The 25,063-nt window shown below is 54.7% G+C and overlaps 2 protein-coding genes across 3 annotated transcripts in view; one reads left to right on the forward strand and one right to left on the reverse strand.

Annotated features, from left to right (window-relative positions):
- Nucleotides 1–25,063, forward strand: part of Coro7 (coronin 7) — a 54,628-nt gene that overhangs the window by 24,848 nt on the left and 4,717 nt on the right. For both annotated transcript variants that reach the window (XR_003714027.1, XM_028788366.1), the window contains exons 8-20: nucleotides 1,023–1,109; nucleotides 1,565–1,647; nucleotides 21,287–21,341; nucleotides 21,697–21,754; nucleotides 21,832–21,977; nucleotides 22,054–22,146; nucleotides 22,297–22,428; nucleotides 23,092–23,215; nucleotides 23,516–23,691; nucleotides 24,170–24,278; nucleotides 24,385–24,471; nucleotides 24,550–24,692; nucleotides 24,766–24,870. Coding sequence is in view for 1 of the 2 variants with exons in the window: in XM_028788366.1 (XP_028644199.1) it covers nucleotides 1,023–1,109; nucleotides 1,565–1,647; nucleotides 21,287–21,341; nucleotides 21,697–21,754; nucleotides 21,832–21,977; nucleotides 22,054–22,146; nucleotides 22,297–22,428; nucleotides 23,092–23,215; nucleotides 23,516–23,691; nucleotides 24,170–24,278; nucleotides 24,385–24,471; nucleotides 24,550–24,692; nucleotides 24,766–24,870 (1,398 nt within the window). In the remaining variant the exon portion in view is untranslated. The remainder of the gene's footprint in view (nucleotides 1–1,022; nucleotides 1,110–1,564; nucleotides 1,648–21,286; nucleotides 21,342–21,696; nucleotides 21,755–21,831; nucleotides 21,978–22,053; nucleotides 22,147–22,296; nucleotides 22,429–23,091; nucleotides 23,216–23,515; nucleotides 23,692–24,169; nucleotides 24,279–24,384; nucleotides 24,472–24,549; nucleotides 24,693–24,765; nucleotides 24,871–25,063) is intronic.
- On the reverse strand, nucleotides 5,927–16,707 carry Vasn (vasorin). The gene is made up of 2 exons (XM_028788367.1): nucleotides 16,567–16,707; nucleotides 5,927–8,567 (listed from the first exon to the last, which is right to left on the reverse strand). The coding sequence occupies exon 2, from the start codon at nucleotides 8,556–8,558 to the stop codon at nucleotides 6,537–6,539; it is 2,022 nt and encodes a 673-aa protein (XP_028644200.1). The 5' UTR covers nucleotides 8,559–8,567; nucleotides 16,567–16,707; the 3' UTR covers nucleotides 5,927–6,536.

The following is a 25,063-nucleotide window of genomic DNA, read 5'->3' on the forward strand; positions in this document are numbered from 1 at the left end:
CCAACTTCCTGTGTCACTGTGGCTGGGTGGGTGGGAACAGTGGGAAAAGCCCCTTGAAGGACAGGCATAGCATTTCCAGTGGTCTCCCACGCTGGGATCAGCCTCTGTGTGCTGGGGAGGGGGCCCAGGGCCAGCTTCTCCAAGATGCTTCCCTCCCTCATTCATTCCCATGGACAAGATCGTGGGAAGTTTGGAGGAGGCTGGCCACATTTGGGTGAGCTATTTTTGGTAACAGGGTCTTTGTCTCAGGCTCTAGGGGCCAGGGTGACTGGGAGAGAGCTGTTTGCATTTCCTCTGGCCCCTGGACTCCCTCTTGCCAGGGCCCAAGGGGGACAGGGCCATTTGCTCCGCCTGTTGTGTGAACTTCTTCCTTTCTTGGGGCCTCCAGCCTTCCTGTCTGTCAGATGCTCCATCACCCCTGAAAGGCCACCAGGGGCACTGCTTTACCCTCTCCAGGATGTTACCCAGAGCTTGGCCCCAGGCCCTCCTTACGGCCTACTGGCAGTGACAGGAGGCAGAGATAATCCTCCTAATCCTATGATTTGCATGGGGCTTTTCTCAAGGCCCAGTCCTTCTGTGTGTGCTCTCGGTTGATCCTCTAGGCAGCCCCAAGGAGCGGGTGGCATGGGCACTGTAAGCCTCATTTACAAGTGAGAAGAATGAGCTCTGTAGAGGATGTGCATTCCCTAGGTTCATACAGCCCCAGAATGACAGCCTTCAGCCATCAGCTTTCGTAGGGCACCTACAGAGGTGAGAAGGTCTGCTGCCTTTGGCCCCCCCCACACCGGCTCTCTCAGGAGGAGGGAGAATGACCCTGAGCCTGCCATCTCCTGCATGCAGGGATGCCCTCAAAGGTGGAGGCAAGGCTTGTCCTGTGATTCATGTGGCCTTCAGGACCTCTCCTGTTGTCTGTGGGTGCTCAGACAAGTAGGCACAGAACATCCCAGCTCCCAGCCACTCAAGAGATCCTTGTCCTCAGCAGGGGGCCCTGGTGGCTCAGTGCTGTCTCTTGTCTTTTGCAGAGCACACAGGCCCATGAGAACAATAGAGACATCCGGCTGGCATGGACAGGCATTCAAGAGCACCTTGTGTCCACTGGATTCAACCAGGTAGTAGTTCCTCCAGGACTCACGGTACTGCCAGCAGAGGCTTGTCTAGTCCTTTAGGCCCTTGCTTCAAGAACGTTGGGTGAGGCCATTGCAAGGTGGGATGCAGACAGCCAGTTATAGGCCTGTCCATATACGGCCTGACTGTGCCGCTGGGTCTCAGGGCCCCAGGGAACTGAAGGCTTTAGAAAACTGGCAGATTCCATTTGCAATAGCTAAGCTTGACCCGGGAGCTGTGGCAGGCCCCATAGGGACCAGAGTCCATGGAGGGAAACGCCCCTTGTCCCTTGTCACCTAAAAGTTCTTAAAGGGGCAGGGCAGGATATGAAACCCAAACTCTCCCTTCTGCCATGACTCCCTTCTGCTCTGGGGTAGTGGCCATGCCAGGTTGTACCCTCAGGTGTTGGGTTCCAGGAGCAGGGAGATCCCCCTGAGCCTTGTTCTAACTTCCCCCACAGATGCGTGAGCGAGAAGCGAAGCTCTGGGATACCCGCCTCTTCAGCAGTGCCCTGGCCTCCGTCACCCTGGACACCTCACCTGGGTAGGAATTTTGGCAGGCTGGGAGCCGGGATCCAAGTGTCTAGAAGGTGTCCCAAGTGGCCACTAGTGGTACCCCCTGACATTGAGGCTGGCTGACCCCTGGCGTGTGGCAGATGCTGAGCCAGGGCTGGACCTGGGCCCAGCCCTGCAGGATCCCCAGCTTTGCCAGCAGGTGGTGCTGAGGCAGTCCAGTTGAGGCTGTGTCAGGAAAGCAGTCTACTGGCCATGGGGCACACTTCAGTCTAGGGTTCATTTAAGTGTGTTTTTAAACTTAGGGTAAGGGTTATGACCTTGAAAATGTATCACTGGGGTTCAGGTGGCAGAAATGGGCTTGATTTTTGCTGTGGATGTTTGCATGGAGCTGAGGGCCCAAGGATACTTGAGGTTGTGGTAGGAAGAGAGACACTAATGTGTATGAGGTATGAGATGCTGAGGCACACGGCTGTTTGCCCGTGTGTGTGGCAGCTACATGTGGACTTGGAGTCCACTGACATTTGTGTTAAGCAGCTTGCTTGAGACCTGCCTCACATATGTTCCCAGTCAGCACAAGAGGGAAACGTGTACTTCATACTCTCACCCTTCCCTCCCTGACGCCCAGAACAGTGTGGAAGAAAGTTTATGACTCTGCCTGGTGGGATCCCTGGCCAGGCCAAGCAGCTTTGTGGAGAAATGGCCTTGGTCTGTAATGGCTTATAAGCCAGTCACTAGCACGCTGGCACTTAGGGTAAGCACTCTATTCAGTCTGCATGGCCATCAAGAATAGCTAAGGAGATGGAGGTTCCAAGAGATCAGAGACTTTGCCAGGCATGGCTGCAGGGGAAGAAGGGAGGGACTCAGTCCCAGCTCTGAAGCCATAGCTGTGACTAATGGAAGGGCTATCCAGAAACCCTTCTGGGTAGATTGACTAGGGAATACTAGATCCAGGAAAGGCTTCCTGCCCTTAGCTATCTTGCCCAGCCTGTCCTCTCTAGGATGTTTCAGAACTGAAGAACCCGAATCACAGAGGGGCAAGGGCTTCTCAAAGGCCCAGGAACAAGAGCATCGGATCAGGGGCCAGGGAATGCTGGGGAAGCAGTGTCATTTATGCCCTCAGAGAACGAAGTGTGGTCAAGGAGATGAGACACTCTACCTCCCACCCTCTAATGGGCGGGAGAGAGAGGCCAGGGTGTTTGTTTGTTTGCTGAGACAGGGTTTTTCTGTGTAGCACTGGCTGTTCTGGAGTTCACTCTGTAAACCAGGCTGGCCTCAAACACAGAGATCCACCTGCCTCTGTCTCCTGAATGTTGAGATTAAAGGCGAGTGCCGCCATGCCTGGCTTGGCGATATCTACTTAGAATGAAGAAGGTAATGCTGAGGCATATTCAGGGCCAGGGGCTGGGTCTCAAGAAAGGTATCATCAGGGTGGTCCTGCCCTAGAGGACACAGAGGTGCTAGGCCTTGGGGCTGCACAACCAGAGTTTGTCTTGTCTATCTACTCCAGGCCTGGCACTGTCCTTCCTAGCATCTTACCTTGCAGACATACTCAAGCCAGATGACCTGTTTCCTACAGGCCTCCAGCAGGGGTCCTGGGGGGGCCTCTGGCACCCTCAGTCCAGTACTCTTCACCTACCACTTCCGGCTGATTAGGCTCAACTCTCCGTGGTAGTGATACAAGTATCCCCTCCCCTACAGGGCATCTCCTGCCTAGCCTTAGGATGGCCCCTGGAAGAGTTAACCATGCCCAGACCCCATGGTGCCACTGGCCAGGGCTGACCCTGTAATTACAGCAGTTAAGAATAGCCTCGAAGGACCAACAAGGACTGGAATTTGTCAAATTACTCCCAGATGGGCGGCCAGGCCAGCATTCCTTCCCTCTGTCCCCCAGTCCTGGCCTATGCCCTGGCAAGCCCACACCCTTGGCAAGGGAGTAGGACTCTTCAGCCTCCACAAACCTGGTGGACATTGGCACACGGCAGGATCCAGACTGTTGAAAGAGGTAGTAGGTCCCTGGGTCCTCCCAGGCATACCATAAAGCAGACCCCTCCCCCATGTGTGAAGATGGAAAGTTTACAGAGTGCCAACTCTGGACACAGCCCTGGGGGAGGTTGGCAGCTGTGTCTCCTTACCACTCTTGATCTCTCTGTTACAGAGTTTCCATCTTAGTGAAGGCAGAACAGTGTGTGCTCACAAGAGCTACAGGGCCCAAGGGTCAGGCACGTGCCTTTCCCCACGAGCCTCTGCCAGGGCCTTTGCATGGTCCCCATCTCTGCGCTTCCCTCGTCATTTCTAGAGTGTCTATGAGGATGCTTGCACTGTGCAGGGTGGCAGAGCATTGCCAGGCTTCCTCATGCCATGTGGAAGGCTCAGGCTGCCATGCAGAGGTTGTCCCAGCATTTTCTGTGTACCAGATCTCAGGTTCAACATGGGGGAAGGTGCATGATAGCAGGAGGTTCTGCAAAGCCCCTACCTACTAAAGAGCAGCTTTGGTTCAGGAGGTGAGGAGAAATGCCTGTCGCATGTCCCTTGCTCCTGGGTGTACTGAGGTGCTGTGTCTGTGAAGAAGATATGGAAGTGTGGGTAAACTGTGTGTCCTGCTCTTCATAGCAACAGGGTAAAAGCGCTCCCCTGCGGCTGCTCAGCTCACCCTAGACCAGGAAGCAGGTGTTAGGACCCCATCCATCTTGCCTCTATAAGCTGTTACTGCTGTCTGGCATGGGATGTGCTTCTCCTCTTCCCTAAAGGAGATTGTGAGGCTTGGAATGTTGAGTTTCCAAAGCTCTAAGGAACTGTGCTCCTTGTGAGAAGAGCCCGTATCCTGCCCACATCCATCTGGCCTCACACTGGTAGAATGACCGTCAGTGGAGGCTGGCATCTTGGCCTGGTCCCCACTAGCGATGGCACAATCTGGATATCTTTCTTGGAGGGCTCCTCCCCCTTCTCTAGGCCTTGCCACTCCACCCTGCCATCCCTCTAGGCCAGGTTTGCTTTGCAGCAAAAACATTTACTCGGCAGTCATCGCTCTTCAGCAGTGCCCCACAGGCCCACAAAGGCCCCTTTGATGAGGCTGCAGAGAGGGGCAGTCTCGCCACGCCTACAGTCCTAATAGAACCCAGGCCTACAGGAAATCCACCTGGGCTGCTGCCGCCACCACAGCAGCCTCAGTAGAAAGGGCCCCCACCCAGGCCTAGTGCTACCACCTACTGCCACACATGACCCACCATCCTCCTCCCTCTTCCATCTCCCTCAGCAGCCACTAATTGAATCCAGAGCGTCATGTGGCTGAGCCTGACTTGATGCTGACATCAACACCCCAAACCACAGGGCCTGTTCCCCAGGCCTGGCTGGGCCTCCTCCTTCCCTTCAGGGGTGAGACTTGGTACCAGGGCCATGACCCACAGGAAGACACTGATTGGCATCGCTCCCTGTGAGTGACTGGCTTCTGCTTTCATGGGGCCCTTCCACTCTGCCAGGGCCCGGTTCCTTTCTCAGCCCTAAGGGTAACAGACAAAGGTGATGTGTATCCATCAGTTTTCAGAGCTGCCCACACCCAGTCCAGGCTGCAGCTGTCCTTGAACCTAGTCTTGCTGCCCCCACAACCTGTAGTCTTCCTAGGAAACAGTTCTTAGGGGTTCTAGAATTACTGAACACATCCCCAGAGCAGGAAATAAAGGAATCCCCAGGGCCACCAAACTTGGCACCATCTGCAAGCCAGGCAGTCCTTTGGCACTGTCCTTACTGCTAAGGTCCTGTCTGCTCCCGCTTTCTGTTCACCTGGTTTCTTGCCTTGGTAATCTACATTTCCCCCACCACTGCCCTTCATTTCAGCTAGCTTGTGCCAGAGCAGTTAAACAGCAGGAAGGAGCCAGGGCCACACATACCTGGCCAGCCTAAGGCTCTGTGGTTCAGTCTGGAAGCCAGCTGGTCCCAGGACCAGCCATTATCAGGCTCTAGAATGAGGAAGCTCCAGGCTGTCTTCTCTGGTTGAAGGTAGGAGACGACTCTCAGAACACCCAAGGAGGGTGTGACCTCTCTCTGTGTCCTGTTTTCTATGAGCCCCTTCCAACCTTACACATTAAGCAGTGTGGCTCCTGCTGGCAGAGGACTAGGCCTAGCCTAGGGTAAGCTGCCCTAACGAGTCCATTTTTCTGCCCCACCCAGATGAAGGCCTTGCCATGGGTCGGGACCCATGTTTGGAACACTCTAATGGCAGGGCACCAGCCCCGCCAAGCCTGTGCCTGACCACTGTGGCCAGTGACCTTGCATGTCCACAGACCTTAAACCTCATGGACCCCTAGCCCAACTAGAGAGACAGGCAGTTTACTTTATTTTTTATTTTCTTACAAAAGGCCTTCATATCATCAATAGTCTTACAAAAACCAAAGTCCTTGTCACTGAGTTTGAAAACACTTTCCCAGCATAAACGGGAAAAGATCTTTTATAAATACATTAGAAAAAAACAAAACAAAACAAAACAATAGAAGCAAATCCACATGTGCCCAGAGCACCTTCCCTTCCAGTTTCAAGTGTGCCTGCACTTTTGGGGCCAAGGCCACGGCCCGAGTGCCTTCCCCACCCGCTATTTCTGAGGGCTTCCTTCACTGGTTACCAGACTCCAAGGCTCGGGAAGCCCAACACGCCTAGCCATGTTACCAGCACATGACAGGGCTCACATCCCAGGGTTGCACACTGCACAAGACAGCAGGCGCTGTACTGGATGCACTGGTGGCTGGGAGAGTTCATTTGGGCTATAGCAGCTTACAGATGAGACCCAGCCCAGAGAGGGCCCAGGGACTGGCTGCTGTCCCACAGCGCCATCACGCATGTACATTGTGTGCGTATTGAAAACTTCCTTCTGTGACAGCAGGAGGGTGGTGACTGAAAGCCTGGCCCCGGCTGCTCTTTCTCACCTGCCTAAGTGTAGTGCTTGGCAGGGAGGACCCCCTGAAGGCTGGGCCCTGGGTAGCCCATAAGGGGCACCTCACATTCAGGACCACCTGACATGGTCTCCCCACCTCCCTCTGTTGCCTTGGAGCCTGGCTCCAAGGGGACTTTCACCCCCTCTAGTTCCAGGGGCCCAGTCCCTGGTCCCACCTGCCCTTTGTCCTGAGCTGTTGAAGTTGCCCGTGCCCGCCGCACACAGTAGGCTGCCCCTGCAGCGGCCAACACCGCCAGAAGTACAGCAGCCAAGGCAGGCACAATGAGGAGCGGCAGGTTGCCCTCACGGGCCTGGGTGACTGGGGCATGGTTGGAGCGGACTGCCTGGAGAGTGCTGGCCTCCCCACAGGCCTCCTCACCTTCAGGTGTCCTCCCAGCTCCCAGGGGTGTGACACAGATAGAATAGGTGGCATTGGGACGCAGCTGGGTGACTGTGTACTCTGCAAGTGAAGCAGGCAGCCGTAATGTCACCAGCCGCTTGTCAGGGCCAGACAGGTTGCGATAGGTGAGCCGGAGGCTCCGTAGCTGCACGGTGTTACCCTGCAGGTAACGCTGCAGCTTCACACGCAAGGAGGTGGAGCTCACCGGCTCAATGCTGAGGGGCAGCAGCTGAGGGGGCCTTGGAGTGTCTGGTACAAAGCTGGGCTTCATCCCTTGCTCCACTGGACTCTCACAGTACAGGCCAATGAAGCCCTCGGGGCACAGGCACTCCCGGTGGTGTCTTGCCCCTACACGGCAGCTACCACCATTCAGGCAGATGGATGCTGGACAGTCTTGGGGCTGAGGAGCAGGCCTCATGGTTGGTGGGGCAGTCAATAGGACGGTGGAGGCCTGGGTAGTTGACTCTGTGAGACTGGGCCAGGTAGGAGCTTGGCTAGAAGTTGAAGGTGTAGGCTCCCTGATAGTAGGCCTTATGGTAGGTACTGTGGCTGTGGTAGTGGTGACTGGGCAGCCAAAATCTACATAATCCAGATCCAGGAGCAGTCGGCCAGCATTCTTGGGTGGGAAATGACAACGCGTCTCTTCAGGGCTGGCCAGCACAACATGGCTCTCACGCACCCAAGGACCAAACCAGCTCAAGGGGCACAAGCAGTTGAAGGGGTTTCGGGCAGCTGCTAGGAGGCGCAGGCGGGGAAAGAGACTCGAGAGGTCACTGGGCAGGGCCTGCAGGCTCAGGTTGCTCACATCCAGTTCCTGTAGGGCAGTCAGACCAGCAAGGTCCTCGGGCCGTATCTGAGCAATACGGGTGTTGCCAGCCAGCCGCAGGCGTGTCAGGCCACGCAGGCCTTGAATCACAGATGGCATGTGCTCCAACTGGTTGTCAGAAACATCCAGGTCATGGAGGTTGCGAAGGCGGCCAAAAAGCCCCTCATCCAGCTGCCGCAGCCCTAGGCCAGCCAACCGCAATGCCTCTACATTGGCAGTATCCAGTATTCCGGCTTCCAGGACCGGGATACTGTTGTGACTGAGGTCAAGCAGCAGCAGGCGGGGCAAGTGCAGTGGGGGCAGCACCCGAAGCTCATTGTCCGGTAACTTGAGCTCCAGGAGGTGGTCAAGGGCATCGAAGGCACCTGGTTGGATGTGGCGGATGCGGTTCTTGCCCAGGTAGAGGCGTTCGAGGCGTCGGAGGCCACGAAAGGTCTCATTGGAGATCTCATGCAGTTTGTTGGCAGTCAGGTCCAGGTTACTGAGGTTAACAAGTGGCTGAAAGATGCCACCAGGCAGGCTAGTAATCTGGTTCTGTGACAAGTCCAGAAGCTGCAGGCCTGGAAGGCCAGCAAAACAGCCCACATCGAGCGTGGTGATGCCGTTCTCAAAGATGTACAGGCCCACTGTGTCGGGAGGCACGTCCCGGGGCACTGTGGTCCCCTGACGGGCAGTGCAGAAGACTGTCTGTGGCTGGTTGCACTGGCAACCTGATGGGCAGCCCTGTACTCCAGACCCCAGGAGCACCAGGAGCAACAACAGGAGAGGTGGCAGGCAGATCCTGGAGTGCATCTTCTGTCCCTAAGAGCAAAGAGCTTATGAGTCAGGGCTGAGAGCAGCCACATTGGGAAGACCAGAGAAGAGTTCTCCATTCCCCACCCTCAGATGCAACAGAGCCCAGAACTTGTGAGTCAGGTCCCTAGTGCCCCTGGCCGGTTTCTGGGCCATCTCTGTCATCTCTTCTCTATGCGATCATACCACTATGATGTTTGTTGCCATGAATGGACATACAGCAGGCTGATACATGTGGAGGCTAGCTAGCCTAAGGACCAACAGCCACTGGCAACAGCTCAGTGACGAGTTTCCATCTTAAACCCAGACCTCGCTCCAGCCAAGAAAGTCTCCGTCTAGCTGGCTGCATGGACAGGGAAGGAGAATTGTGGGTCCTGAAGCCCCTCCCTGTAGAATCTGGAGAGACAGGATGGGCAGTTGGCCCGGGTGCGTAAGCAGAGAAGCTGGCTGTTGAGGCCGCTGGCCCCTGCAACACACTCTTGCGTCCTCCCTCCTCTGAGAGAGGAGAGACCGCAGCAGGAAAACTTCACATGGAAACTATGGGATCTGTGTTTTTCCACTTGTGCTGTCAGACCTGCCCAGGATGGGGGCTGTGGCCCGCCAGGATGTGGCCAGTGATGGGGTTCCTAGAGGAAGGGAAAGGCTGGCTGGCAGTCCTTGTCTGGCAGGGGCCCCGACTCGGGGGAGGGTGGCTAGATGAATTTAAACTCCTTTTCTGCCCCCTGTCATCAAAGCACCAACTAAAGCCAAGGAACCCTGTGGTTCAGGTGAGGGAAAAGACATTGTCCTCACCATGAATGGTGGCCTGCAACACTGCTAGGCTGGACAAGTATATCAGACTAACTCTTCAGATAGTTTTTGGAGGTTCTGCTCTGGACCAGACCCTAGAGCATTGTCCCCCAGAAGTGACAGTGACCCATCCTTCTCACATGCCAATGCTTGCTCAACATGCTGCTGCCTCAGTTCTCTCAGCAGCCAATTGAGATGGAGCTTCTTTTGTCACTCTAGAGTAACAGAGAAGGAGCTTTTGAAGGTACCAGTGCATTTGAGTTGGAGCCCAGGGCTGAAATATAGCCAGTGTGAGAGGGTCTGCTCCTGGGGACAGCATCCATGCCCTTTAGGGCCCCGTGTCCTATCAAAATCCATCAAAGGTGGGGTTCCCGCTCTTATCCTGGGATGAGAGGTCAACAGCTTGCTTGTTTCACTCAGTCTCCTAGGAGAGCCTGAGGGCTGCACCCAGACACAGTCCTCACTCTGTGTGCCCCAAAGGCCTGAGCCTTGCCTGGTGTGTAAGCCTCCCCCTCGGCAGGCAGTCCTGCCTAGTGGCTGACAATCCCCTCCCATTCCAGGCACCTGCTGTTCACACAAGGGCCTTTTGTGCTAGAGCTGGGGCCTCCCTTCCCCCACATGTGGCCACAACAGGTAACAAGACCCCCACCCAGTCTGCCTTTACCACTATCCCATCTGTAGGTTCCCCTTTTCCAAAGCACAAGGGCCCCTGGTATGAAAGGGAAGAAGACAGACAGACTGGGTCCCAGGACAAGTGAGTTAGCTGCCTGGGGCCTTACGCCAGTTCTAAGTGAAAGAAAAGGCTTTGTTGCCCAGGTTAAGCCCATGGGTCTACTACCTGTAGTATCCCTTTGTCAGGGAAGGGATCTTCCCCCTTGGAACCTCTAAAAGCCCCTTCTCTTCTGTTACTCTGAGCTACAAAAGCAGCCCTCAGTGAGGAACACCTTGGAGCTGTCCCCACCCCTGGCCTTCTCTGTAGACAGCTCATAACTCCGCTTTTCTCCCTTGACCTACAGAGCCTACTCAGTGCTTCTCTGCTGAGGGAGTGCTTAGGGAGGGAGGGGCTCCTACTGAGAATCAGCTGAGACAAGTACCAGAACCTCAGGTGTCCCTGATCTACCAGTACCATGGGACTCTCCAGTTAATAATGTAAACCTGTTAGCTGCACCCCGAGCTCCCTCACCCTGCAGGACCGTTTCTACCCTCCTTAACTCAGCCTGTGTGGCCTGGCTTCCAGACATGGGCTTCCAATAACCTGCATCCACATTTTGTCTCCACATAGGGGGTGAGAGATCTCCCCCCAGTCAGTCTTCTCTGTGTGGCCAGGCCAAGGCCAGACAGGAGGGGACCCTGCCCATGGCTAGCCTGGCCATACTGCTGATTTGTAAGAGCTCATTTCAGGTGAGCGGCCCTATGGTCAGTTCTCCAAGCTGTGAGGGGCTGTCAACTTAGCACTTCACTCTCTTCTATTTGTCCTCCACACCTTAGCTGTGGGGCTGAATGGTGTGCCAAGGAGCCGCTCCTTACTCTGCACGATGGGCAAAGGGGCATGCAGGAGTGTCTGACCATGGGATGGCCACCAGGGTAAGGGCTGTAAGCTACGAAGTAAACATACACATTGGTAGGAGAGAGAACTGAGTTACATTAGGGGTGACCAGGATTCTAGGCCAGGAAGACCATACAGGTAATAGCTAATCCAATTCCATTCCTCCAGAATCATGTTAAGTTTCTTTTTCTGACCCAGCAAGGGGAGGCTGAGGCAAAAAGGTGGATCTAGAGCTTTGGAAAACTCCAGTTTGCAAGCCACAGTCTGTTTTCTGGGGAGCTCTGTAGTGGCTCTGAGAACAGTATGAGCAACCCTTGAAGGGAATCTGGTTAGGGCAGAGGCTGACCCTGGTGGGAAAGGCTGAGATAGTTACAGAGCAGCAGAAGACAGGCCTGACTTCATGTTGGGTGTCCTGGAAGCTTCTCCATAGACTAAGCTGATCTTCAACACAGAGATCCTCCTGACTCCACCCCTGGAGTACTGGGAGTAAAGGTGTGGGTCACCAATACTGAGTCCCTTCTGGACTGAGTCTCATCTTTCACCTACAGAGCTGTTATGGGCAGCCCTGAGGACTTTGTGTGTGTGCGTGTGCGTGTGTTGATTTTCAACAGGGAGTTTATTCTTTCTTTAATGTGTAAGGTTGTTTTGCCATTTTGCCAGTATGTATGTATGTATGTACGTATGTATGTATGTATGTGCAGTGCCTGTAGAAGCTAGAGAGGTTGTTTGATTCCCTGGAATTGGAGTAGAACTGGTGGTTGTGAGTCTCCTTATGGGTACTGGAAATCAAATCTGGGTCCTCTGGAAGAGCAACCTGTGCTCTCAACCACTGAGCCATCCCTCCAGCCTCAAACAAGGAGTTCTTTTAATAAGTTCTGAAGGACATTTAGCTTGTCTGGGATCTGGGTCCTCATGCCTGCTGTATGAACAGGCGGGGGTGGGTAGCTTCTCTAGAGTTGCTACTGGCCTGTGCTTTTAGCTGATTACAGTGGATCTGACAGAACCACTGCTTTTGCTTTGAGAGCTGATCCTTGTGGGGCTGCAGAGTGACCGTTCCTTTTGTAAAAGTTGTGGGGAGAGTTCTGGAGCAGCCCTGGGCTTTAGGGGTCAGGGGGGCACCATCTTTGAAGGGTCAGGCTGCCTCTTGGATTCCTTACCTAGCTTGGCCTGACTCTACCACAGAGGGAAGGCCTGGCACTCTCGGTACCCAGGGGCCAGGATGAGGTTGTTAGTCTGGCTACTAGAGCCAGACCACAAACTCCACCTCAGCATCCACTGGAGCTAGTCTCAGCACCTGCTTCCCAAAAGCCAAAAAAAAAGCCCAAAAAGCCAGATGGTCAGTAAACATTATTAGCTGCTGAAGGCATTGCCTATAAGCCAGGAGCTCTGCCTTCCTCATGAGCAGGGTCTGCTGTGGAGACTGTACCACCTTCATGCTAAATAGAGACCCCTGGGCCCAGGTGAAGGCTGCATGACTAGGCATCCCTCTCCTCTTAAGGCAATAGGAAAGTGGGGGTGTGGTCCTTAGTTTTGTAAAGGAATGTGGGGGTAAGCTGTCCTTTGGCCCAAACTCCTGAAGCACATGACTTCCTGCAGAGGATCTGTGAGTAAGGACAACCAAGAGTATTGGTCATCCAGTTCTCGAGAACCCAGGATGCCCTCCACACCCAAGTGTGTGACACACTTGTGGACACCATACACAGGCCTGAGGTCAGGCAGGGATGGGAGAGTGGGTGGGGTAGAACCCAGGCATTTGGTAAACACATCAGCCCTGGAGCTGGTGCATCTCCCTGAGGCAGGGGCAGGCCATGTACCCATCAGGGTGGAGAGGACAATTGAGAACTCGCCCCCCCTTTGCACACTTCCTCAGGCTAGGTATAGACAGGGTCTGCAAGGTCTGCCTCTCAGCTCTGGGCTCCAAGCCTCTGTTTCCTGGTGCTGGACTGAATGGGCTCTACTCTGCTTGCCAGGCCTGGCAGCAGCCCAGCCCCAGGAGGCTGCCAACACACCCCCAACCCCCTCCTGCAGGCGGGATTGTGCCGGCGGCCAGAATGGCTGGCTTCAGTTTCGCTGACGTGTCCGAGGCAGTTCTGGGCTCTGGTTTGGTCCATCCCATCTCTCCTTTCTAGAACACAGCAGTCCTGGCCCAACAGACAAGATGAGTTGAGGGTCTCTATTATAGGTTTTCAAACAGAATTCAGGGAAAGGAGGCCCAGCCCAGACTGGTAATTAAGTCAGGGGATCCCAAGCCAGTTCTGTTCATCCTGCTTTGTGACCTCACTCCAACTCCTTGCCCTGTGCTGGCTCCTATTTCTGTCTATAACTAACTCAGGGGCTTTCGTATCTGAGCTGCAGGGGTGGCTCACCTAGGAAGCTCTCTTAAAACCTCGATTCCCTAGGGTTCGTCTATTTTTTTAGAGTCATTCCTGTTGGGGAGAGCCAAGCAGCTACGTCTTGAGTAAAGCCCTCTGCTGGGTCTTTTGCATAGCTAAAGGGACTACCAAAAGGACCATGAGGACATCAGCTCAACTGCTGTGTTTGTCCAGGAAAGGATTCTGTGTCTTGTAGTAGGTGTGGCCAAGGTGGCCTGTCCCCACCCAGGTGGGTGTCTTCAGTGGCTCTGTGGGTGACCTGGCTGCTGTCAGACCTGTCAGCCGAGGCAGATAGATCAGTGACTAAGATCAGTCTCTGGCTTAAGTGAACCCTTGGGGTGGCAGGTTGTGCCATCTTAGGAGAGGGGCCACCTGTTGGGCAAGAACACATTGGCCCCAGGAGCTATGTGGTGGCTGTGGCCCAACTAGACATAGGCTAGGAGAACAACACTGTCAGCACGCGTGGCAGGTGTGACACTCCTGGGGCTCAGCCTCCTACTGCCCTGTCCCTGCCCAAGGCCTGGCACCCACTGAATGAGCTGTAACTCTGCAATTAACCCTGGACCTTCCAGAGCACCTTAGTCACCACAGAAGGCCATCCACCCTCAGCTTCCCAGGCACAGGAGTCTGAGAAGGGGATGTCCTCAGAAGGGGTCTTTTTCCTGTTCACATTTGCCACACCAGTGTCCTACAAGTCACTCAGCAATCTTAGATCAGCTCTCAACCATTGTATGACACAGAGGCCCCTTCTGGGGTCTATGAACCGGTCATTGAAACACAACTCTGTCCCCATAGTTGTCACCATTGACCAGTGGCTGGGGCTGAGGGCCAGCAAGGTTCTCAAACCACCCCAGCTCCCTCAGTGCAAGCCAGCTCCCTCCTTAATGAAATCTCTTAGGCAGCCTCCAGGAATGTCAGACTCTTATTGCATTCCCCAGGAAGAGTTGGGGGTGGGGGGGTTGTCCCCAACCTTAAAGAAGAACTGGCCTCATCCCTTCCCCCAGCTGCCCCCCAAACTGAGGTGGCCTGAAGAAGCCTCACACCCAGGGAGACTGGAATGAGGAAAAGCGGGGGAGGCCTGCTGCCTGGACAGCAGGCTGAGGGGTTGAGGAAAGCAGCCCGGCTGACTCTGGAATGTGGAAACTGATAAAAGGAAGGAGGGCCAGTCCTCCCCACGGATGCCAGAGCACCCCTACTGGCCTGCTTCAGTCACGTGTACACACACACACCCTCTGGGCCACACTCCTGCGTGTGTGTGTGTGTGTGTGTGTGTACGTGTGTGTGCACACTCGCGAGTGTGCGTGAGTGTGCATGTGTGTGTGGCTCTGCTGCTGTGTGCTTTTCGCACATACACCTCTCCCTCTTCCAAAAGCACACACAAATTCCATAGCAGTGAGGGAGCTGGTTTTCTTGGCAACACAAGGGCCTTGGGTTCCACAGCTCTGGGAGGGGCTCTAAGGGAGCTCAGGCAAGGGTGACTGATCGCTTCACATAAGATTAGGACCTGCCAGTGGTCAAGAATGACTTTAGGCATTTACCCAAGAGAACTGTGGGGGGGCGGGGGGGTTGGGGAGGAGAGTGGTGAAGTGGGAACCACTTCCTGGTACCAATTGGAGCCCCACTTTCCTGGGACTCCACTTGAACCAATCCACAAAAATCCTGGCTCTTCCTTAGTTCTTATCCTAACTAACTCAGGCTGGGGATATCTGGAATGGCAGTGACGTGTGTGTGCGTGTGCGCGTGCGCGTGCGCGTGCGTACCTGAGCATGCCTATCTATCTTGGCCCCAGGGCTATCTGCCAGAGGGGACTTACACAGGAAAGTATGTCTTTCGATGTCTGAGAGGCTCCTTGTGTTCTCTGTTCTCCCACCACGTCCAAAGGGTGGTCTCCAAACACTCCCACAGTAGTCCTCCACCTAGTGCCCACAGGTGGCTGTTCTGGTGTTCAACTCTGAGGCTTGGGAAGCTGGGGACAAGCAGTGCTGGCCCCCCTCCCTGGGCTGGCACGTGTGCTCCTAGGTCCTTTCCTCTCTGGATGGGAGATGCTAGATAATGGTCTGGAGGGGTTCCAGCTGGGCTGCTCATTACCAGAGCCCTCTTCCTGCCTCTGACACTCTGTTTACAGAAGTTCCCCCAGGGGCTGATTCCCCTGGGAGAGAACAGTAAACTCTAGGGACTACCCTCCCATCCCCCACCTGCCTGCCCCAGCTCTACGGGGCTATGCTAACAGCTGGGTCCATACTGGCCTTCACTGCCCATACCAATGGAGCCCCTTGAAAGGCTTCAGCCCACCCACATCTCTGCTTTCCCAGCACCGAAAATCCAGCTGCCTGGGGGGAAGGGACCTTTTACCTTTCAGCCAGACCTTCTCCCCTTAGGAACTCTTGACCCAGATAGGGAAGAAGGCTCTCTTGGTGCCTCTTCCTGGAGCATCACCTACTATTAATGCAAAAAGCAAGCAAGGGAACTACTGAGCCTTGGGTTTCTTCTATGCTGTAGAGGCTGCTTCTGGGATCCAATGGTTGGAAGCAGTCAGTGACCCTGGTGTGGTAATCGTTAACGAGTGGGGGTGAGGTAGTGTGGTTAGCACCAATCAGCTGGCCTGCCAGTGACCACAAGGAACCTAAGCAGTCCTCTGGCCCCAGAGATGCAAGCTCAGGAACACAAAGGACTAGACTGGTTATAGGCCATTGGGTTTGCAGCCCAAGAAAAGCCCATTTAGGTAGAGATGAGATGCCCTGATACCGGAGCACTAAAGATTCTGGTTAGCCAAAGTTCATCCCTCACCTGAGGGCACACCTATCAATCTCCCCATCCCCATTCCTCTCCAGGCCTGCCTGTGTATTTGTGGGCCCCAGTTCTGTCATGTGTGACAAGGCCCAGAGGACCCCAAGCAACCATTGTACAAGGGCACCAGACTGTCTGACCCTATGAGGGAAAAGTAACCAGACTATGGCAGGGCCATCCCCTAAAAGAGGGTTGATTCATAAAACTGGTCACGCCAGAGGGCCCAGTCGTGGGAGGAGGAAGCAAGGGAGGGGGTGTTTATTTTGTCTACTCAGAGCCTCACGGGTAGGTGAGCCATGTACAAACGCGCACCCTAGCTCTCTCGAGGTCAACGGAGGCCCCTGAACCTATTCAGGAAAGGGGGGGACGGTGCAACTGGACGTGCCTGCCCAGGTAACCGCCCGAGGCTGGGGTAAGCCCCTCGTTCCTGCAGTCCGCAGTCTCACTGGATAATGTGCTGTGTTAGTGTGATCAGCTCCGCCTGTCGCCCCCGCCCTCGCCCCTAGACACTCACCGGGAGACAACTTCGGCCGAGGGAGCCGGGCGGTGTGGCCCAAGGCCTCAATGGGGCCTCAGTCCTTCGCCTCCGGCCGGTCCTGCGCAGTCCGGGGTCCCGGGATCCGGAGGCTGCTGCGTCCCCGTCTCCCAGCCCCGGGCTCCGGCTCCGAAGTTGACTCGTAGGAGGCTGGTCTCTGCTTAAGATGTAGGGGTGGGTGGACCATCTCTACTGAGGGCGGGGCTTCCCACAATTGGCTGAGGCTGGGTTTGGCCCAGCCTACACACACACCCACCTCCTCTGAGTGGGTCAATGCACTAAGCAGGCCTAGTCTGCATCTAGATACCTCCAGATCCCAGTGAGGAGAGATTTTATTAGGCTGGCTTAAGTCAATCTTTTGCTGTGTGACATTTGGGCAGGTTCCTGCTTTTTAACTGAAAAATACCTAGTGACACACATTCAAGAAGCGGACAGTGAAGAGTCGGTGAAGATCTGAAGACACAGAGGTAGATTGTAGGGGCCAGGAGGGATGAGGGATGAGTTCCCATGACCAGCCCAGTCTGCCAAAACTAGGATTTTTCATACAAATCTAGATTTTTAGGTGTAATCTCACAATGTGTTTTTGTTGGTAGCTAATTCCAATTTCAAAAGCTAGAAAGGCCACATGACATGCTTCTGAGAGCCTCTTATATAAAATCTCTTAATGCTGGATTTGAAATCTTTGTAGCCATGACAGCATCCCTGGTCACCTTCCCCAGATTGAACTGAGAGACTGGGACCTAGAAACAGATGTCTGCTCAAGCCCCTACAGTTACTGGAAGCTTAAAGACTAGACTGTGCCTGGGAGGCGGGGTTGGGGGCTTTGTCAACAGTAGGAGGGACATAGGTGCTTGTTGACAGCAGCCCTTGATGAAGCAGGAGGGTGCTGTGCCAGGGGCTGGTTCAGGAAAATCCCCTGCCTTGCAGGATTCCAGGAAAAGGATCATCCTCTCCCCTCCCCCTCCATGGTTTGTGGCGAGAGTCATGCCTCAGGGCCTCTGGGGAGGAAGCTCAGCTCCTGGATTTCACCGTCATATCCCTTTTCTGCTGGATCTGTAGTGAAGGCCTTGTCTGGGTCACATTATCTGGAGGCTTGTCTGGCCTCAACTGGACTCCATCGCCAGAAACGAAGGTGGTCTGGGGCTAGTTAACAGGAACCAAGCAGGGTCCCTCCCCAGGATATGCTTCTGTTGTGAATGCAGAGCGTCCACCCCCACATTCCTTTGCACAACCGACCCCAGGTGCTTCATTTGGCCTGTGTGACAGGTCTGAAACTTTGAGGTCATTTCCTGAATTGAAAACTCAGGTGCTTTCACATGAAAATGAGTTTTCCTATCCTGTCTTAAACAGCAAGTTTTTGAAGGCTGGGTGGCAGCTGTCCCTTCTGGCCAGGAGTAGAGTTCACCGGTTACCCTAGGCCCAAATCCTCTGTGTGGCAGGCTCCCCAATCCCTGAGTGTTGTGAGTCAGGTCTGTTATCCCAGCTACTCTGAAGACTGAGGCAGGAGAATCACAAATTCAAGGTCAGCCTGAATAACTCCGTAAGACCTTTCTCAAAATAGAAGTCTGAAGGTCTATCTCAGTGATAGAGCACTTGAGATAAATACCGCCCTAGATTCAGTACCCAGTACCAGCAAAAGAGAGGGGATACACAGGTGTTCTGTGACTTCTAACCAGACTGTCCCAAGCTGCTTCCCATGAGCCGTGAGTCCCTGAGGCCCTGTCCTCCCAGATCTCACAGCTTCTGGTATGTCCCATCTTGCCCAGCCTCTCATTGTTCTCCAGGTACCATCCATCCCTTCAAAGGGCCCCACGAGGGAAGTGAGTGTGGGATATTTTCATCCCAGCCTGGAGGACAGTGACAGATCCACGGGAGCATGAATGGAAGGGAGGGCAGAGGGGTTCTAGAGCTGCCATCCCCCAGCAAGCCTACCCTTGTCCTTTTATGGTATCATCACAGAGCACTTGACAAGCTCATGACATTATCAGACCAAAGTCACTTCTTACCATCTAGTAGGTGACACCATCCTCGTCTTCTAGTTAGGGATAGCTCCAGGCCTTGGCCTTTCTCCAACTTTAGATCTGGGGTAGACTCTGGACTGATGTCAGAGTGCAGATCCTTCAAGGTGGTAAGCCTAGAGATCATAGCAGCAGCTCGAGTATGGGCAGGGTATCCCTCCCCATCTAGCCTTCTGTCAAGTCAAAGTGTGTTCTGCATCCTGACCCAGACACAGCTTGGGTTTCTTCACAAGGCCTAGAGGCAGGCCTGTGCCAGCTGTTGGCTGTTATGCCGGATGCTGTGACCCCATTTCCCTGCCCATCCTGAGCAGTGGGCAGCAGGATGCTCTTGCCTAGCAGAGATGACCAGATGGCTCTACCCGAGGCAAGAAGGACTGGCCTGACCTGTCAGAGGAGCCAGCCCTGCCCTCTCTGACTTCCTGCTCCTGCCACCCAACACCTGAGTCAGTGGGCAGGCTCTGAGGGATAGGGTGAGGGGAGGCCTAGACAGGCTTCTTCAGGAGCTGTTTCAGAGAGCTGGTGAACTGTCAGTGCTCCAGTGGAATTCTTGGGGTTCTTATGTACTTGTGGGCAGTACAGCAGAAGGCCACAGAGGCGTCCCCAGACCACTTGTCCCCACCTGTGCTCCAGCGACGGGCTCCTTTAGCTCCCAGTTCCCCAATCTTTCCTTCCTTAGTAGTCGGTGCCTCTATCTCAGGGCCATCTTGTTCCCTCCCTACTTGGTTTAAATCATACCAACTAGCTGGGTTTGGTAGAGTGATTTGCCTAGCATGTATAACGCCCTGAATCAGAATGTCCCAGTTTCTACAAAATAAACAAAAATAACCACCGTCTAATTGCTTATCACCTACTGGACACAGGACCGATTCGTAAGCTCTGTTTCATCTGCCCCTGCCCACCTGAGTCTCAGCCGTCTCCTCACTGCCTGAGCTATACATACGTCACATCTCCTACCCTTCAAAAGGCCTTAATCCAATGTCTGATATAAGCTCTTGGCATAGAATGTTCTCCTTGTCTGGAACTCTACTCCCTGTCATGTTTGGCTTCTCCCTAACACTGGAATCAAAGAAACACCCACTCCCCAGTGGTCCAGCCAAGGCCAAGTCATCCTACCTGCTACTTCACAGCCGCAGGGAAGCCTTTCTCTAGTCATGAGATGGTGTCTGCTGCCTTATGCACCGGGCAGCTGAGTGCCTGGAGCAGTGTGCTGGGTCTGCAGCCTCCTCTTCATGCACATCATCTGGCAGCACTGAAGGCTGAGCACAGACCAGTTCATCAAGAGAGTAAAGAAATGATTATGAATGAATGAATGAATGAATGAATGAATGAATGAATGAATGAACAAGGAAAGCCAAATGGAAGCTGCAGGGGTGCTAACGTCAACTCCAGTCCTATAGGGTGACACTAAGCCACTGACCATCTTTACATCTGTACTTGCCTTCTGCTGTGGCAGGCAGGGTTCAGGCTGAGTGGAGAAGGGCAGCAGTGAGGCCAGCTCACCCTGCCATCCTGAGGTAATGAGGGCCTGGGTTACAAGTTAACAGCGTAGGGCCTTCCAAGAAATTACAGATTCACTCGGGGACCCCACCCAGCTCTCCACCCACTCTGTGGCTCCTGGCAGAACACAAGGAGGCAGGGGAGGAGGGGACTGGGTAGCAGACACCACTGGGCGGGGGGGGGGGGGGGCACAACAGGGATGAAACACTGTTTGGGACCAGGAGCAAGTGGTAAGTTCTCACAGCCAGGTGTTGGGGTGCAAGCCCTTAATCCCAGCACATGGGAAGTAGAGGCAGGAGGATCTCTGAGCTTGAGGCTAGCCTAATCTATGTAGCAAATTCCAGGACAGCCAGGGCTACATAAAGATACCCTGTCTCAAAAACTAACCAGAAGGTTCTCAAGTTCTCCTGGATGCCCTTCCCTCAACGAGAGGTCATTGCAGGGTGGTGCCTCAGGCCTGGGACTTTTATGTAAAGGGTCTCCAGAGTCCAGAGAGGGGAGGTGGGAGCTCTTGGCCAGTGAAGAAGTTGGCCTTGAGCTGAAATTGTCATAGTATTGGGCTCCCAGCCTACCCCTAGCCTCTCCCTCCACCCATCTCCTCATCTCAGGAATGTCCTTTCTCCTGGCCTGGGCTGTAGCTTGGGGGATTCCAGGAAAGCCTGGCAGTATGGGGCCTTTTCCCGTTGCTGGGCTCAGCTAGGCATAGGCAGTTGGAATCAGCATGGAGGGCCATCTAAGCTTCTAGGATGTGGAGTGGTGGAGAAGATAGTACCTCCCTATCCCTGAAGTGGTCAGAGTGGGCTCTCCTCTGCACTGGAGGTTGGAGCATCTACCCCCTTAACCTCCTTGCTTGTTCGGGTCTGTCTCATAGGCTGGTTGAAGCAATATGGAACATTACATTACATATGTGTTAGTTTTCGTGAGTGCCTAGGGGAGGGTCAGCTTGGGTTCCCACTGCCCAGGGCCAGTGCCCAGGGCCAGTGCAATCACTGCAGGGAGCAAAGCAGCTGGATGAGTGTGGGGTGCTTAGTACAAGGGCAGTGCCAGAAGAAGACATTGAGGATTTAGAGGCCAGCTAGATCCAGGTAGAAAAACCTTTCCTTTCCCTGATCTGAAGTCACAGGCTTGCAGACTTCCTGCTGTCTTTTTCCCTATCATCCAGCCCACTGGTCCTCTCTCCCCAGGTCTCTGACACCCCTGCTGGATCCAGACTCTGGGCTATTGGTCCTGGCAGGAAAGGTGAGCAAAATGTTGGATCGTCTCACCCACTGCCCTCCATGTGCACTACTCAGAATTTAGGCCCTTGTGCTGTTCTCTGCAAGGGACAGCTGTGCATCCCAATCCTGTGCTGTCTTCACTGAGGCAGCCAAGATGACATGGCCTCTTCTTCTTAGGAGAAGACCTCAGTGTTGGTGTGCCGTTGACATATCCTAAGTGCTGATGTATATGCTTGGTGCTTACCACATAGAGTAATGAGCAAGTGAGGGAAAGCCTGTGCCGGGTACAGCTCCGCACCCAGCAGAAGCAAGGCCTGAGTGGTTGCCTCAGGCCTGCAGCATGTGGCAAGGTGGAAGTCGGGCTGTGTTTGTTTCAGGGTGAGAATCAGCTGTACTGTTACGAGGTGACCCCACAGCAGCCTGCACTGAGCCCAGGTGAGTCCTTGCCCTCCTCGCCACCCTGCCACTGGATCTCTCCCCTCCCTGACTGTCCCCCATGGTGTCCTTGACAGTGACCCAGTGCATTCTGGAGAATGTATTACGAGGAGCAGCCCTTGTTCCCCGGCGAGCACTGGCTGTCATGAGTTGCGAGGTGCTCCAAGTCCTTCAGCTGAGTGACACAGCCATCATACCCATCAGCCACCACGTCCCCCGAAAAGTGAGAGGGGCTCTGGCAAGGGATTGGGGCCCTAGAGGATTTGGGCCTCATTAACTGACTGCCTGTCCCTCACCAGGCTGTGGAGTTCCATAAGGATCTGTTTCCAGACACAGCCGGCTCTGTGCCTGCTTCTGATGCCCACACTTGGTGGGCTGGGGACAATCAGCAGGTAAGGCTAACCTCTGCTCATGCTGCTCCTCTCTGGTCCCAGCAACCCCTGGGAGCTCCCACTTGGTTCTTTCAACCTCATGTCTACCCTCCAAAGGTCCCCTTCATATCTGACAGCGTGCACCTCCCTCAATGACCTGCCTACCCATAGGTCCAGAAGGTCAGCCTCAACCCAGCCCACCGGCCCCGCCCTAGCTTCACTTCCTCCCTAGTGCCAACTATGGAACCATCTGCCGACATGGTCCAGCCTGCAGAGATGTCCAGAGCTGACACAGACCTAAGTGTAAGTACCAAGTCACCTCTCCTACAGCTAATGAGATGCTGCAGTAGGTAGTGAAGGAGTCAAGAGGATGTTCTATCCACCTGCCAAACAGCCTTTATGATCTTTAGCTGTTAGGCATAGCAGAGGTGTGTGCAGCTTAGTAAAGGACTTAGCATTGTGTTCTAAGCTGGGCAGGTGTTAAAGAAGCAAGGGGTGTTCCTGAAATGCCAGCAGCTGTAATGTCCCTACCCCCCAAAACACTGGGAGACAGGAGGAACCACCTCTGTCCCCATGACCTAAAGCTCATTTCCTTCTTTCTTTTTTTTAAAGATTTATTCATTTGTTTACGTAATATATGCGAGAACACTGTCACCGTGTTCAGACACACCAGAGGAGGGCTTCAGATCCCATTACAGATAGTTGTGAGCCACCACGTGGTTGCTGGGAATTGAACTCAGGACCTCTGGAAGAGCAGTCAGTGCTCTTAACTGCTGAGCCATCTCTCCAGCCCTCATTTCCTTCTTTTAATTGCCACCTGACTCATGCTTCAGCAGGCTCTTGCCCAGACTATTATCCCAAAGCCCAGAGGAGCCCAGAGACAATGCCCAGGAATTGGCCATCTGCCGCCTTTCTGCTTGGTCAGTATACCCAGGGACCGCTGGCTGACTACACCCTTCTCTCCAGGAGGGCTTTTCTTCCCCCAGCTCACTGATCTCCCCCTCCACGCCATCCAGCCTGGGCCCTTCGCTCTCCAGCACCAGCGGCATTGGTACCAGCCCCAGCCAGAGGTCACTTCAGAGTCTGCTGGGTAAGCTGCTCAGGACAGGAGGACCCTGTCTACCCCCAACCCTAGCCCCTTCCTCTGTCCACCAACCCTGAGGAGAGACCTTATATAGTAACCCAGGCTTGTGCCACTAGGACCACTGGTTTGCAGGCTGTAGAGGAACACGGGCAAGCCTCTTAGACAAGCTGTGTATGGCAACCCCAAAGTAGCCTACCTGGGCCCACACCAGATTCCTTCTAATGACGGCCGCAGGTGGCCAGGACGAGGTGCAGGATGCACAGGCACAGCATCCTCACACTCGCTTGTGTTCCCACTGCCCACCAGGCCCCAGTTCTAAATTCCGCCATGCTCAGGGCAGCATCCTCCACCGTGACAGCCATATCACCAACCTTAAGGGACTCAACCTCACAACACCTGGGGAAAGCGATGGCTTCTGCGCTAACCGGCTCCGTGTGGCTGTTCCTCTGCTCAGCAGTGGTGGGCAGGTAGCTGTGCTTGAGGTAAGGACCCCGCCCCATCAGGGTTACCCTGACTCGGATCCCTGTAGTAGGCAAGAACAGGACACTAAGGGTCTACCCCGACTCACAGAGCACAGACCGTGCATGCATCAGGCACCTGCCCAGTACCCCTCTAGTCACCCCTGCAGCCTCATGTGGTAGGCTCCTTCTCACTTGAGAGTGAAGAAGATCAGAGAGATGTAGTGACCTGGCCTTGTCATGCAGCTTTGTAAGTGGAGCAGGGTTCAAACCCGAGCAGCCTGAGCCCTGAGCCTGACTCCTTTCAGTCCACGTTGCCAAGCCCTCACTTTCTGGGGCCTCACAGTTGGCTCTCGGGACTCAGCACAAGTTGGCCAAGGCAGAGCTTGGGCCCCCGACAGTGGGGCTGTCTGTCTGAGAAGGTGGGCCCGGCACCTGTTTTCCTGGGACTGGCTCTGTTGCTTGGGTCTGATGTGCCGTGGGATGGGGGTTTCGCCCACAGCTGCAGAAGCCAGGCCGCCTGCCTGACACAGCACTGCCTACACTTCAGAATGGGGCAGCTGTAATGGATCTGGCCTGGGATCCCTTTGACCCACACCGGCTCGCTGTGGGTAAGGAGCCTGGGTGCCCAGGCTGAAAGAAGGCTCCAGTACCTGAGTGGGCAGGGAAGCCAGGTATAGCTGGCCCTGCAGTGAAGATACACTCCTCTTTCCATAGCTGGGGAGGATGCCCGGATCCGACTGTGGCGGGTGCCCCCTGGTGGCCTCAAGAATGTTCTCACCACACCTGAGACTGTGCTCACAGGTTAGAGGGACCTGATAGATAAAGCCAGTTGGGGAGCAGCTTCCCAGGGGCTTAGCAAAACTTCCTGGTCCTCTCCAGGCCACACAGAAAAGATTTACTCTCTGCGCTTCCACCCCCTGGCTGCCGATGTGCTGGCTTCCAGCTCCTACGACCTCACCATTCGCATCTGGGACCTTCAGGCTGGAGCTGAGCAGCTGAGGCTGCAGGGCCATCAGGACCAGGTAGGACAGCTGCAGAGGCAGGGGCCTAGGAATGAAAGGAGACACCCCATCTTATGCCCTTGTCTGTCCCCAGATTTTTAGCTTGGCCTGGAGTCCAGATGGAAAGCAGCTGGCCACTGTATGCAAGGATGGGCGTGTGCGGGTCTATGAGCCCCGGAGTAGCCCTTTACCTCTACAGGTAAGCACGCTGGGACAGACTTAGGGTCTACACCCTCTGAACATCCCTGCAGGTGCACATGCATAAGCTGGGGGCTGGGGGGACTTCAAGGTCTTATTGCTCCTGAGCGGCTAGAACTAGAGGAAGGGCACCTGTGGGAAGGTCTGTGTCTCTGTAGGTGAGCGCCTTTGGGCTAAAGGTAAAATGTCCCTTT

This window comes from Grammomys surdaster, unplaced genomic scaffold (genome assembly GCF_004785775.1).
Source record: "Grammomys surdaster isolate TR1022 unplaced genomic scaffold, NIH_TR_1.0 125745, whole genome shotgun sequence".
NCBI classification, from domain to species: Eukaryota; Metazoa; Chordata; class Mammalia; order Rodentia; family Muridae; genus Grammomys; species Grammomys surdaster.

Bases quoted from the DNA above. Each gene is read 5' to 3' on its own strand.
- Vasn (XM_028788367.1), bottom strand. From the start codon at position 8,558: ATGCACTCCAGGATCTGCCTGCCACCTCTCCTGTTGTTGCTCCTGGTG.